Below are 14,124 nucleotides of genomic sequence, written 5' to 3'. Positions count from 1 at the left end.
TAGCATTTAACAGTAGGAAATGTAAAAACTATAGGATCTTTTGGATTTTAAAATGTGAGACTTTGATATCTTGCACATAACAATCAAGAAAAAATGTCAGTCCATACTATCCTGTACCTCTTCATCCTTCTGTCGGATCAACTTCTCCGTCTCACTGTCTGTTACACCAGGGGCCACAGGAATTGGAAAATCCGTTCCACTTTCGCGTGTTAATTTACTGTATATAGACATAAGAAGAGAGTTACAGTTTACAGCACAAGTGCAAACATTTATCATCCTTGATTGGTTTCCTTTCTTTGGAATTTAATTTAGGTTTCTGTTTCAATCCACTGAATCCTTCTTTCTCATTTTTCTATCGTGAAGGTGGTTGTTGCCTTCTGCAACAAATAACAAAGCTTTAAATCTAATGACTGCTAAAGTTCTAAGAAAAAAAAAACAAACAAAAAAACAACAATATGGTGGCTACCCTGGATTTGTAACTTTGGGACACTTTTTTCTTTTTGCACTTAAAGCATTTTAAACGTATTTAAATAACATACACTTCTAACCTGTAGTATCAAGAGATACCACTGTAGAAAGACAAACATTTGTTTTTGCATTTGATTTTCTGTTAATTTAACGTAATTGTGCATACTTTGCACAGTATTATTTTGTAAAGGCAACTTGTGGGATGTCTTTAAAGAAAAAATAAATAAATAAAACACTACAAATGAACAGCACTTTAACTCTTACTTGCGATTCCTCTCTTTGACCACCATCCTGGTCATGCTTTGAATGCATTGGGCACGGTAGTTTTCATAGTGTGTCTCTCGAGTTACATCCTTCAAGTCTTGCATGTGGGTGCGCACCAGCATGTTCCTGAGCTTAACAAAATCACAGTGTGCGCTGTTCTCAACTGTAAAATAGGAGAAAAGCATTGGTGTCAGGGAGTCTAGACTTGTAGTCCAAACTGACTTTAGCAGAATGACTGCACTGAAGGGTTATTACTACTGCCCTTCCATATGAAGAAGGCTTCCCTTATTTGGCACATTTGCACATCTATTTCTTCAGTGCCATGACTTGCATTGTGGAAGTAGGGAAGTCATAGGATCTTGGTGCAAAGAACGAATAAAACTGTAGTGGTCTTGTCTTTTAAAATTCCTTTCTTTGTTACTATGAATCCAGCAACTGTCCCACTGCATTGTACACAGCTGTCTAAATTTACTGCATTTGGGGAAAATGTTTAATCTAACAGGTATGCTGTGCTGTGTGGGTGTGTTTTGTTTTTTTTGACCTCCCCCCACCCCTTCCTTACCTTCTACAATGCCCCATGGGTAGAGACGGCCTCGCACTCTCTTTCCTTTTGCTTCTACCACAGTGTTACTGCCAATCACGGCAAATGGAATGCTTTCCTAAGAGTAACATGCAGACAGGTAACATTATTTATAGCTTCACTTATGTTCATATATTTTTTTTAAATCAACCAGATAATACATGAGACATAACCAAACCAACCTCACCAACTCTGTAAATTTACAGCTTCAGTCACTTGGCTTTTCTCTACATTCATAATGGCTAACACGGTACAACACCCTAGTACTACAGCTTCAGTCACTGATATTTCTGCCCACCTTAAGCTCATGGTCTTGCTGCTTGAACTCATCATCTTCATCTGAGTCACAGTCAGGAAACTGATAAATTTTAATACTGTACTGTTCTATCTCCTCTCTGATCTGAAAACAAGAGAAAGTACAGGTTAATTTATAAAAAAAAATATAGATCTATCCCAGTACATAACCACATTAGACTACCTTCCATCATGATTGAATTCAAATAAGCCGTTATCTATAGCCGCCTTTGCTTTGACTGGCAGAGGTTTTAGATGGTTACCTTTGTTCAGCTTTTTGGCACTGAACTAACTTTCTTGCTTTGCAGTGAACATTATAACTTGCGCTTTAGCAATAAAACAATATTCATTCAAAAGAAATTTTGTCCATCTTCATGTTTGAACTAACAAGTCCTTATCCCGTTTTTCTGTGCATTGTCTCTCTCCATGCATTGCATATCGACAGGCAGACATCTTGGTAAGAAAGAGCTGTAATGTATAGTTAAAATGCAGTTAACTTCTCTTACCTTCATTTTTTTTTTCTTCACTTCAGAAGGCGTCAGAGTGTCTGCTTTTGCCAGAATTGGTACAATATTAACCTTTTCATGAAGAGCCCTCATAAATTCAACATCAAGAGGCCGAAGCCTAAAACAGAAATCATCACATAATGTCCTTATCAGTGCATACATATCTATGATTCAAGTTTACAGAATTCGATATAGACTTGAATTAAACAAAAGATCATTTGCAAACAACAAATTGATCAATCAGTTTCCACTGTGGGTTCAAGTATAGGATAACATTGACTGTGCTCTGTTTATGTTCCTGGAGTGTTACAAGAATGAAGGCACTCATTAATGCAAAATTTATTTATTTGGCAAGTGCCTTGCTTTCATATCCCTTCTTTTTCTCTATTGTTTCCTGTTAATGCTTTCTTCAGTAAAGCATTAATAAAAATTAGATTATCACTCCGAAAGGGAGAGTATTCTGTGAACTTTGTAGGAAAGTAAAAGTAATGTTGGTTTCCTGTGATAATATCTAAAATAAAGCAAAAACCAATGCAATAAATGTAATTGTATCCTTAATGGTACTCTTTGGAAGAATATGGTGTACTAGCAGCTAAGAGTAGTTGTATTGTTCATAAGGCTATAAGGGATATGTATCTTTCTATTATTACAATGTTGGATAAAATCTATAGGGGTCAACAGGCCTGTCAGTCTTACAATTGCTACGGTTTTAAGGCTTGTTACTACCCCTTGTATATTTTAAGTTAAGAGTAGTGGAATCTCATAATTAGCTGCCATCCATCCATTATCCAACCCACTATATCCTAACACAGGGTCATGCTTTTTAAAAATTAATTGTAACATTCTGAAATGTGTGAGCAAATTAAACATGCCTTCAAATATATTAATACTTTTTTAGGTGTCACATCACTAGTCCTTTTTTTTTTACTTCTGTTTGTGTAGGTTGTACTCGGTTCCTAATTAGGTAGATTTTATATAATGTTGATATATTTTGCTTTTTTTTATTAGTTTACTAAAAAAGTAACTTTTTTTTTTGTTATCATGCTGCCATGTTTAATAAAGATGGTCTTCTGCAAGTGGTTGAAATCACAAGATTTTGAGGATTTCACCTGCTCTCTTCAAGCTGCAAGTCCTCCACTTCTGTTTATCAATTTATCTTTCCAGTGTTAAAGTGTTTGTGTGCACTATTCCTTGTTCTCTCAGTTTCTTTTTTCCTTCTCTTGAATTGAAATTGAATTTATAATATATAGTATTGGGTGGCGCAGTGGGTAGCGCTGCTGCCTCGCAGTTGGGAGACCTGGGTTCGCTTCCCGGGTCCTCCCTGCGTGGAGTTTGCATGTTCTCTCAGTGTCTGCATGGGTTTCCTCCGGGCGCTCTGGACTGTGGGAGGAAACCGAAGACATGCAGGTTAGGTGGATTGGCGATTCTAAATTGGCCCTAGTGTGTGCTTGGTGCGTGGGTGTGTTTGTGTGTGTCCTGCGGTGGGTTGGCACCCTGCCCGGGATTGGTTCCTGCCTTGTGCCCTGTGTTGGCTGGGATTGGCTCCAGCAGACCCCCGTGACCCTGTGTTCGGATTCAGCGGGTTGGAAAATGGATGGATATATAGTATTTAGGTACAGTTGTTTATATGCTAGCTGAGTGATAAGGACCAAAGTTTGACAGAGTCTCAGCTCTATTTGATCTATAGTGGGATCCTATATACCGGTATGTTTTTGCATATGCAGCAGTGATAAACAGAACCATTTTACATATTACAATTCTTAACACAAGGTAATGCTTAGCTATATGCATAATTAACTGTAACAATATTTAGGGCCGTCTTAAAATATGGGCATAACAGGCACTGGCTGGGGGCCCAAGGAACACAGGGGATCAGGATGTTTCTGATGTTTATGAATGTTTCTGTTTTGTTATCAAAACAGGGGCCCAAGTGCACTACTTTGCCCCGGGGCCTATGGTACTGTTAAGACAGTCCTGACAATATTGGTAAATATGTGTGGTCTACAATCTACATTACCATCTTGAGAAAAATATAAATTTGAAAATTAACTAACTATTTCAGTTAAGAGAACTCCCTATAGTGATTACTGGAAATGTTCCTAAACTTACACAGCAGCCACTTGGTGCGTCTTTTTTTTTTTTTTAAATAGGTGTTTTTTTTTCATTCTGGAAAACTGCTTTTAAAAAAAACTAAATTCTCCCTTCCTAGACATTTGTTGTACTGTTTCTAAATTGAGCTGTTACATGGTCATCCTTCAGCAATTATATCATTCAATACTGGGGGATATAAGTTGATTTTGTTTTGCAATTAATTTACAGAGTTCTGGCTCTAGTGTATAGTTTGCATTTATGAATATAACCCAATAGGGATACAACTACCTGTAGATAGAAAAAAAAAAATGGAACGTCCCAAACTGGAATATGCTGACCATTTTACATAAATGCACATTTGTCTAAAACTGTGACTATTGGTGATATTATACTGAAAATGTGTGCAATAAAACTTAGCTGGGGGAGTATCTGACATGCTTTGTAACCCCTAGCAGTAACTTCTGCAAAGGCAACTAACACAGGCTTGTATAATGTCTTACCCATGGCCAAAAGGAGAGATGAAATAAAGGCAGCAGTGTACTCGGTTGTCTTGAATGTTTTTGCGGTTTAGGCCACTTTCATCCCTGAAGTACTGTTCAAACTGCTGGTCGATGTAGTCCGCAACTGACTTCCAACTAAGTAGAAGAGAAAGAGCTGCCTTTCAGATGGTAATTAATACAAGAGGGAATATATTCTCCTCTGACCTATGGGGGGGGGGGGAAGCCAGAAATGCTGCCTGCATAAACACGTCTTCTTTCTGACCTTTTGTGTTCCCTGCTTTGAGGTAAAACATTAAGACAGTGGGACCCTGCCCTCTAATTCCTAATACATATATTTTCTCTCAAGGCAAGTACAGGCCCAGAACAAGACCATACAATTTTGCACAACTAGCTGCTGTCTGGCATAGCTGGCATGATGACGTGAGAGTTGCAGACCAGCTTCGAGAACTCCACTTTGTTTTTATAGTTATAAAACAGCTAAGCAAAGTGCTTTTTGCCCAGGGAGCCAATACTTTTCTTTGCCTGAATAACTTTTAGGTTACTATAGAAAATGTGTGGAGACATCTGTTCAAGAGGATCGTTGCTGACATACCACTCTGTGTTGTTCACTGCATCTCCAAAGCCAGGTGTGTCTACGATGGTCAGTTTAAGCTTGACCCCTTTCTCCTCAATATCCACGGTGTGTTTAGTGATTTCAACGGTCTGTGTGATTCTCTCTGAATTAAACAGAAGGAAAAATTATTACTTTGAATGAAGCAAAGTGGGCTCAGTTGGAAAAAGAAAACCTAAAAGAAAGGCTGAGGTATTGGGCATCCTGACCTTCAGCATTCAGTAGCTTCCTGTCTTTGTACAAGTCAGTCAGAAAAAGACTGTTAACCAGTGTCGATTTCCCCAGGCCAGATTCTCCTAAAATCACAAGAAAAAACTTGAAACAAACTTTATCTCGCTATCTATAAAGCATAATCTCTTTTTGTTTGTTCTTTATGCACTTCGTTGTTACAGGTATTTCTCAACATAATTCTGGTTTTTACATATAACTTTTTAATTTTTTCCAGAATGGGCAGCCTGAGGTCAGAGTGAGTGGCTAGAAATATTAAAATGTGATCCATTGACAAAGAAACTATGCTGCCATTAGTGGTGTGATGGTTAACACGCCTGCTTGATAACCAAGAAGTCTGGGTTTAGTTTCTAACAATTATATTGATCTTTTTCTTTAATCAAGCATTTCTCTCACTAGTCATGGCTGTGATCTGCTTTTGTTGGGGCTACGCTGTCTCCTGAGTTTTGTGTTCTTAGGAAAAAAAAAAAAAACTAAGAATATTGCATACAAAAAAGGTTTTCAGCACTAACAATACTTAATTTCAATAAGTTTAGGGGTAATAAAGTTTGATACTAAATCACTTTTTCATTATCTCACCATGGGAATACTGGGCAATTTGAGTAGATTTCTATAAAACTTTGTTAAAGTGAATACCATCTAAACTTACTTTACAGGTACAATATAAAACCACTGTTTTTAAATTTATATAAATGGGGACTGGTAAGGGAAGTGAGATGTTCTTTGTTATTAAATCAGTGGTGTAGACAAGCGTGTTTCTTTATAGTCCTACATGTTAGCCTACAGCCTACACTGCCAGTATACTGTATACCCAGCATAGCCACATATTTGTATGTGTGTGTTTTTTAATGGTGTTTGAAGTTTTTCTGGCACGTTTATTCATGCAAGATTAATATTATTCACAGTTGTTACAGATACTTTTTACAGCTGGAACAGAGACAAGTTGAGTGCTCTGTTGACGGTCCCGCAGTGAGATAGAGGCAGGTCACGGTGTTTAAGGTTCACTGGCTTAGCCACCTCATTTGGAAAGTTCACCTACCAGCTAATTAATGGGTTGAATTTTCATTTGTAAAATTCATGATATTTACCTCTAAACCCTTGCAAACTACATTAAAGTAAAATTGATCACTTAGTAGTCTATGTTCAATTTCTGTATTTGTGGCTGTTTTGTCATTAGGATGGTGTACTCTTTTACCTAAAAACGTAAATTAAAAGTCATCAGTTTGCCAAAAAATATTACTTTTTATTAAAAACTGTGTGAAATTTATAGTTTGTTTTATGTTGACTTGTTTTAACAAGTTACCTGCCACCATAAGTGTGAAGTCAAATCCTTTCTTGACAGACTTGCGATGCACCTGGTTGGGCAGAGTGGCAAATCCCACATATTCCTTCTCCTGGTCCTGCCGGCAATAAAAGAATGACAGCGTCAATGTGTTGCACAATACTGGGTGCAGGAGAAACAAACACTTTTCTTTGGTACACCCAGAGACTAAAATAGCTGTGCTGTGTTCAGCACGCTGACCGAGATCCCAGAAGCACAGCCCACTGTGTCATAGACCTCAAGTGCAAGGACCTACACAACTCTGAACCATGCACTTGATGTTTACAAGTTTACAAATACACAGGTGTTTGCTTGAACTTAATATTCTAGTAAAGTGTTATCATAAAAAATAAGTTTTTTAATGAAAAGTGATCCTGATATGGTATTCCCCCCTAGCATTTCTGAATGGATTGGTACATTCCAAGGAGAAACACTAAAGTGAGTGGAATGTTTGAGAGACTTTTTCAGTTATATGCTGCATACTATGTCTACATGTTTTATATATTTTATTTTTCTTTTCTCAAGTCAACTGGAGGTGAAATGATCATTATATATCTATGAAAGAGTTCTGCAGTCACTCCAGCAGTCTGCAACCGTACTGCTTTTTTTACCTAGAAGGCAATACCCTCTTTACTGGGTATTGTACTGTACCACCACAAAGACAAACAAGCCATTACCTGATTTGTAACACCCCTCATTTAAAAATGCTTTTGAGTTTATCCCAAATGCACCACACTTCCACTGAGACATCCAGCCTCCTTTTACATTTTTAAGTGAGTTGAGAAAAAGAAATAGAGACATTCCTGTAATTATCTTAAATTGAAAGGAAGAACCACCCTGTCAAGGAAAGTAATGGGTAGGCTGGAGGGTATGCAGTTGTGTGCTGTAAAGTTCATGTTCAGCCCTCAACCAGCTGCAACGGGCATATCAACAACACAGGCACTTTGGCTAAACTTGTGATTTACACTTTTGTTAAATAAAATTCAAAAGAGGTAGTTAATGTTAGTGCAGTGCAGGTCCTGGAAACATGGTTCAGTTCCTTTCCCTGGCCATTGACCGTGTGGAGTTTGCACATTCTCCCTGTGAGAGGGGGATTTCTCTGTGTTGTATCAAATGTCAAAGACATGTATGATTAATTGGTAATGTCAGTCCATCTAGGGTTGTTTCCTGCCTTATGCAAAGGGCTGTTGGAACAAGTAGACAGAGCCAGAGATGAACCAAATTTGACCTCTGGTAAAACTAAGCCATTGACAGATTTACTAGCTATACCATATGAAACAGGGCAGAGTGGCAAAGGTCACATTCGGACATCATCAATGAGACTAATATGAATGGACTACAAAAGGCAAAGCACAAATAGTACCTAAGATCTCTGCACTTCTTCCACTGATTGCATGTTTGTGTGAAGCCTTACTGACTAGTTATTGGACTTTTCCTCTGCTAAGACTAGATGGTTGACAGGTGTGAAATTTCCACAAGTGACTTTATGTTACTAAGCTTTGCTCAGATGATATGTAAAAATATGTAATATCTTACTGTTTCTTTCCAAACCCCAACCCAAGTCTAAAAAACTAAAGCACGCGATGATGGGCAATGATGCGCCAGTTAGAGTAACATCAGCGTTGCCTGCATTACCTCAGCAGAGTCATATGGATCAAACCGGGCCCAGGGGCTCTTTGGACGGGAAGGGCTGGGTGGGGCCACTGGCGTCTGCGAGTTCAACTGCCCCCGATATCTTTGTTCGCTGTCTAACACTGGCTCATGGCCAGCCTTGCCCGACACTGGAGGTCGCAACAAGGTTGGACTATTAGTCCCTTCCACATTCCCATCAGGGAGAATTTTCTCATGCTGGTGAAAGTCTTTCATGATCCTCTCTAATTCGGCATCTTCTGTATCTTCCTTCATAAAGTAGGAATGTGGCTGTAAGGTTATAAATAGACAGATGTTTAGGGTAAAAGAAAGAAAACAGAAGAAAATGTTAAAAAAAGTCAGAAGAAAAAGCAGGTTCAAGCATTAGAATGATTTCTACACTAAACTCTAGAGAAGAAATAATGTCATTTGGTTTAGTACATTAGAGACCTGGGAATTACAGTGAAAGGTAGCCCTGAACCAAAAAGCCAACAAGCCCAAATTACCCCTAGCAGGTTCTTGACACCCTGATCAAAACAAGTTCATCAACCAACTGAAGCATGCTGAAACAAGATAGCAGTTGTAGTGTGACTGCTTAGTGGCACTTTGTAGCACAAAAACCTAATGGGCATCACCAACATGACTACCTGACTTCATCAGTTGCATACTGGAGACACAGATGCCCAACCTTACACAGTCTTGTATGATTTTTCCTGCACAAGTCTTGGATGAATAATCTACTCGCTCTCTTTCCCTGCTGCTTGACATTGCTGTAGGCACTGTCGTCTTTCTTCACATTTTCTTTTTCTCTCCCTCTGCCAGATGCTCTGCCCACACCACAGTCTTTTCCTGACTCCAAATGGGTGGCTGAAACTGGAGACACTAGAATATGAGTGGCTCTCATCTGCCTCCAGTGGCACCCTAGCATTCCCATAATGGTTAGGTGGTTTCTGGCCCAAACTACAATTCAGTGAGATTGATTTCCTAAGAATAAAACTTAATTTTACACTAGGCGAGCAGTACCAAAATTCTCTGTTAACTGATTATTACAGCTTCTAGTCGAGAGATCTGTGTTGCCTGTTTCCTGTGTATTCATGTGGGAAGAGGGAAGAAGAGTAAAGCGTAGCCATTGCATTACAATACTTAAGCATTTAAAACAAAACTACATTAAAAAAATCTACATTAACAATTGGCATATAATGGTCACATTTTGGAGGCATATTCAAAAATATAACCCAGTCTTTCTGTGAAATAAAATGCAGCTAATATATTGGGGTTGAAGGAAAACCACACTGGAAATTGGGATAGGAGGTGACTAAAAGGGATGCAGCGAAGAACTTCCAGGTTTAAGAGAAAGTTGTAATGTGGAGATATTAATGCACAGGTGATGCGAATTGGTTGCTTTTTCTAGCAAAGAGAGAAGTCTTATAGCAGTAAAGGAGAAGATCAGGTAGGAGAAAGAACAAATCTCTAGGTGGTCTGCATGCACTTCTTGGATAGAAGTCCTTATACCTGATTTTGCCCACCACCTGGTGGCATGAAGAGGTCACTTTTGCTCCAAGATAATTCCCCAGAAATCTGCAGCCCATCCAATGGTGCCACAATATTGCCATCATCTTCAAAGCCTGGTGGAGCAGGGGGGCATTCTGCCATCTCAAGGCAGATATTACAAAAGAGGGGCAAGCAACAGACAAATGTCCAGACAAACACAGGTTCAGATGATATGGGCAGAGTGGGGAAAAGAAGCAAATAGATGAAGTGATAAACATGAACCTAGCTTTATTACCAGAAAATGTATCCACTAACACTGACACATTAAAAGAGTGAAGAAAACACAGTTGTGTGTTCCAGGTTTAGAGAAGTTGCCATACTAAAATCTCAAGAGATCTACTGCAGGAAGCTAATCTGAACAACCATGTGACTTGGAGTAACATCCGGACATTTGCTTCTGCTTGTGCAAAGGTCTCACTAGGTGTAATCATGAAGTGATGCACCACACATTTTGGTAAAAAGCTAATCATACTGCAGAGAATTGTCACCACATATACAGTTACTGGCTTTTGCCACTGTGTTATTCTGCCAAGCCACCCCACCACAACCACCATTTGTGTACACAACACATTTTCATTCAGCATAAAAAAGCAAGCTTCTGAGATTGTGTAAATTACATAGGAAATTGGAAGAACTTGCACCTCTGCACTTATAAACCACACAAAGGACATATCTCACCTTCTGTCTGGGGCTTCCTGATCACTCGCAGAATAGCGGTCTTTTTCTTCACTTTTGACCAGGGATTCATGTCTCTTCTTTCGCTACCACAGATCTGATTAGTGCCGTAAGCTGCACTCTTATATATACAAATCACAGGCACAATTGCCCATCAGGACACAGTGTCCTTCAACCCTATTGCACATGGATATCCCTGTAGGCAATTTCAATTTCAATATGTGCTGCATTATCCCCTCCCTCATATGCAGAGTGTGTCATTCTTGCTTTCTGAGCACTGCAATGCTGTCAGCAAAAATGCTCACCTGAACGAGCTGGTAAGCTGCATTCTTTCTCATTTGGAAAGAGTGGGCTGCTCTGAACACTCTGGTCACATGCTGGCAAACCTCTGCAGTTTGTGCTCTTATAGAACAATGTCTGTACAGTCATAGGCCTTGGCGTCTTAGCAGAGACTCTATAATCTCATCCCTGGTGTGTAGATACTGAGCAGAAGTGAGTGTGAAGTGGAGTGAGGTTGAGTGGAAGGATATAATCTTCTATCATTCATGTGGTCATGATGTGAACATCTGCAATTCATTCAGGGGCAGAAGTACCTTGTGGTCAAAAAAAGAAAACCAGCTACTTGGCTGTCAGTTTTGGCTCCAAGAAGGAAGCAGAAAAAAATTAGTACGCTGTAAAAATGAGTTGGTTAAGCCTGATTAAAAGCTTTCACACTTGCAGACTGAGTTTGTGAACGATTGCCTAGCTAACAAGACGTTGTCAGGGCAAGGCCACAACTAAGGCTGCAAAGGGTAGTTTAAAGAGAAACTCACACTGGCGGGGAGAAAGCAACTTGGCATACAGTAGGGTAGAAAACTTTTCCAGGGTAATGGTAAAGGCTGAAAAGCAGGCTCCTCCATAATAATACAAGGCATCTAACATAACATGGAGGATTGGCTGGTGGCCGCAAGCCATGCTGGTCAATAGGTGGCAGCTAAATATGCCTAACTGGGAAAACTGGTGCCAAGTATGACTTAAAAGAAACAACTGTCTTCCCTCCATTTACTAGGGGGGCACCATATGGCTGTCCCTCCAGTGCAGGAGTATCAAATTCTGCTTTTGGTGGGCAACAGTGGCTCAAAGATTTTGTTTGAGTCAATTATTATTGCTAACAAAACATCTTGTTAGTGTATAGAATTTTAACTGGTTCTTTTCTTCTCATCCAGCAACAAGCCACAGACGCAGATTGTAGCGAGATTGTAATCCTCCTTTGTGTATCTGTTTGTTTTACTGGTATGTCAGTTTTCCTCCTACGTTCAAATAATGTACATGTTAATCATCAACTCAGATTTGGTTTGGTGTGAATAAGTGCAAGTGTAGCAGTGTCACATAAGTGTTGTCTTATCTTATTGTGTGTCTAATTGTGTGATGATGTTGTACTGTCCATAACTAGAAAAGGGAACTGCACCATTAAGGGGCACTGAGGACTGGTCAATGCATGGGGGCAGGAAATAGAGAACAGATGAGGGATTTTCAAAACCAGAGGAGACAGACATAGTGGCAGTTAATTGTCTCTGTCAATAAGGCAGTTTCTCTACACCAAAACTGCCTACTGAGAAAGAGACCTATGGTGTACCTTTCAGAAGTGTTTCACTGAAAGTGTGCTCTGTTCAGGTCTGACACATCCAAAACAGGAATAGCCTAAAAAAATGGGCTGCTAACAGGCTTTGAATATGCAGTAAGAGACAGAGATGTCATTTTCTTACTAGGAAGAGGCTTTGTGGCAGCAGACCTGATCTAATCTTTTCTCATGATAGTATTGGATTGGTACACATGTATAATCGTGTTGTTCTAAACGGGGGTGGTCTTTGATCCCAAAGTGATTCCTGGGATGGGGCAGAAGTGAACCCACAGTAATATTATAGGTGCTTCAAGCTGCAGGGAAGTCAGAATCTGGACGAGAGTTTAAGTGTGAACAATAGGAGTAAGAATAAAAGCCACTGTTTGGTGTGTTTTATGGTATTTTGGAGGTGAGGTGGCCACCTCACCTAGTAGAGATGATTATGTGAAGGCCCCAAGGGAGAGGGTTTTTGTTGTGTTGTTTGATCATTTATTTCTCTCCTTCTGGTCTCTTTAGTTTTTACCTTTGGATGTGCGCTATACATTCAGTTTAAATGGTGTGTGCCCAGTTCTACAAGTGTGAAAGTGAATTACTTAACTATATAATACAACGATAATCTATTTCTGAAACTGTCATATACTCATATAAGGGTAACACTTCTTCTTTACAGCTCCAGGCCCCTGGGCACATGAAATAGTTCAGTCATGACCTGTCTGGAGTATGTATGTTCTCTTCTTGTTTTTTGTCAGTTTTCTGTAGGCCTCCACTAAAAATGTATTTTAAAATGTCTATCACGTGTAAACTGATTTGTGTGTGCCCTGCAATTGTCTGTCTGTCCTTTCTAGGGTTGATTCCTGCTTCTTGGTCTGTACTCCTCGGGTAGGCTCCAGCTCCTTGCAGCCCTTTTATGCATAAACAACGTCTGAATTTTAACGGGTAACTGGCACAGTTGGAAAGAGGGATCACTTTGCAGACAGGATGAATGAAAAATGCAGCCTGCTATTGATGATGACCTCTTCTAAGCCTGTAGGCACAAAAGCACTCTAGACTGGCACAGTGGATCAATCATTTCTAAACCATTGGAAAAATGTCCCAGTGATTCTGGCAGAAGCATCACTCTGTCAGACTGCTCCACCATATGGAGAGAAGAATAGCAAGGTCAGATCACAGTACCAAACCTTCAGAAACCTGTGTTAGTGGATATCACCCATCCTTCCATCTATTTTTATGTCTGCATTTTTGGTCACAGGCCCATCAGCAATGAACTTCAAACAATCAGTCTTTATACTTTATACTGTAACTTTCACTGCAAGTAGCATAAAAACACACTTTATAAAGCAAATAAAAAGACCAATGCACGAGATCCAGTAAGCATTAACTACAATGCAACTTATTTTAAAGTCTAAACTGCATGGACAGTTGTTGTGGTTTATAAAAGTGTTCATGACGGGTACTTTAACCGCTATGGCTCTTTTATACTGGTGAATAAGTTAATACAGTGATCCCTCGCTATATCGCGCTTCGCCTTTCGCGGCTTCACTCTATCGCGGATTTTATATGTAAGCATATTTAAATATATATCGCGGATTTTTTGCTGGTTCGCGGATTTCTGCGGACAATGGGTCTTTTAATTTCTGGTACATGCTTCCTCAGTTGGTTTGCCCAGTTGATTTCATACAAGGGACGCTATTGGCAGATGGCTGAGAAGCTACCCAAGTTACTTCTCTCTCTCTCTCTTGCGCTGACTTTCTCTGATCCTGACGTAGGGGGTGTGAGCAGGGGGGCTGTTCGCACACCTAGACGATAC

The 14,124-nt window shown here is 39.6% G+C and overlaps 1 protein-coding gene across 5 annotated transcripts in view; it reads right to left on the bottom strand.

Annotated features, from left to right (window-relative positions):
* LOC114655695 (septin-4) overlaps nt 1-14,124 on the bottom strand; it is a 66,787-nt gene that overhangs the window by 10,352 nt on the left and 42,311 nt on the right. For 2 of the 5 annotated variants that reach the window (XM_051931181.1, XM_028806872.2), the window contains 9 exons: nt 6,845-6,941; nt 5,523-5,609; nt 5,296-5,419; nt 4,704-4,838; nt 2,113-2,230; nt 1,611-1,712; nt 1,295-1,391; nt 733-895; nt 118-217 (listed from right to left, as the gene is read on the bottom strand). In XM_051931181.1, the coding sequence (XP_051787141.1) occupies nt 118-217; nt 733-895; nt 1,295-1,391; nt 1,611-1,712; nt 2,113-2,230; nt 4,704-4,838; nt 5,296-5,419; nt 5,523-5,609; nt 6,845-6,941 (1,023 nt within the window). Of the gene's footprint in view, nt 1-117; nt 218-732; nt 896-1,294; nt 1,392-1,610; nt 1,713-2,112; nt 2,231-4,703; nt 4,839-5,295; nt 5,420-5,522; nt 5,610-6,844; nt 6,942-8,497; nt 8,783-10,003; nt 10,138-10,720; nt 11,032-14,124 lie in introns of those variants that run through there. The other 3 variants (XM_051931179.1, XM_051931180.1, XM_028806873.2) reach the window with 3 other exon arrangements.

This window comes from Erpetoichthys calabaricus, chromosome 8 (genome assembly GCF_900747795.2).
Source record: "Erpetoichthys calabaricus chromosome 8, fErpCal1.3, whole genome shotgun sequence".
Lineage (NCBI taxonomy): Eukaryota > Metazoa > Chordata > Cladistia > Polypteriformes > Polypteridae > Erpetoichthys > Erpetoichthys calabaricus.
This window is presented reverse-complemented; position numbering and strand designations above follow the sequence as displayed.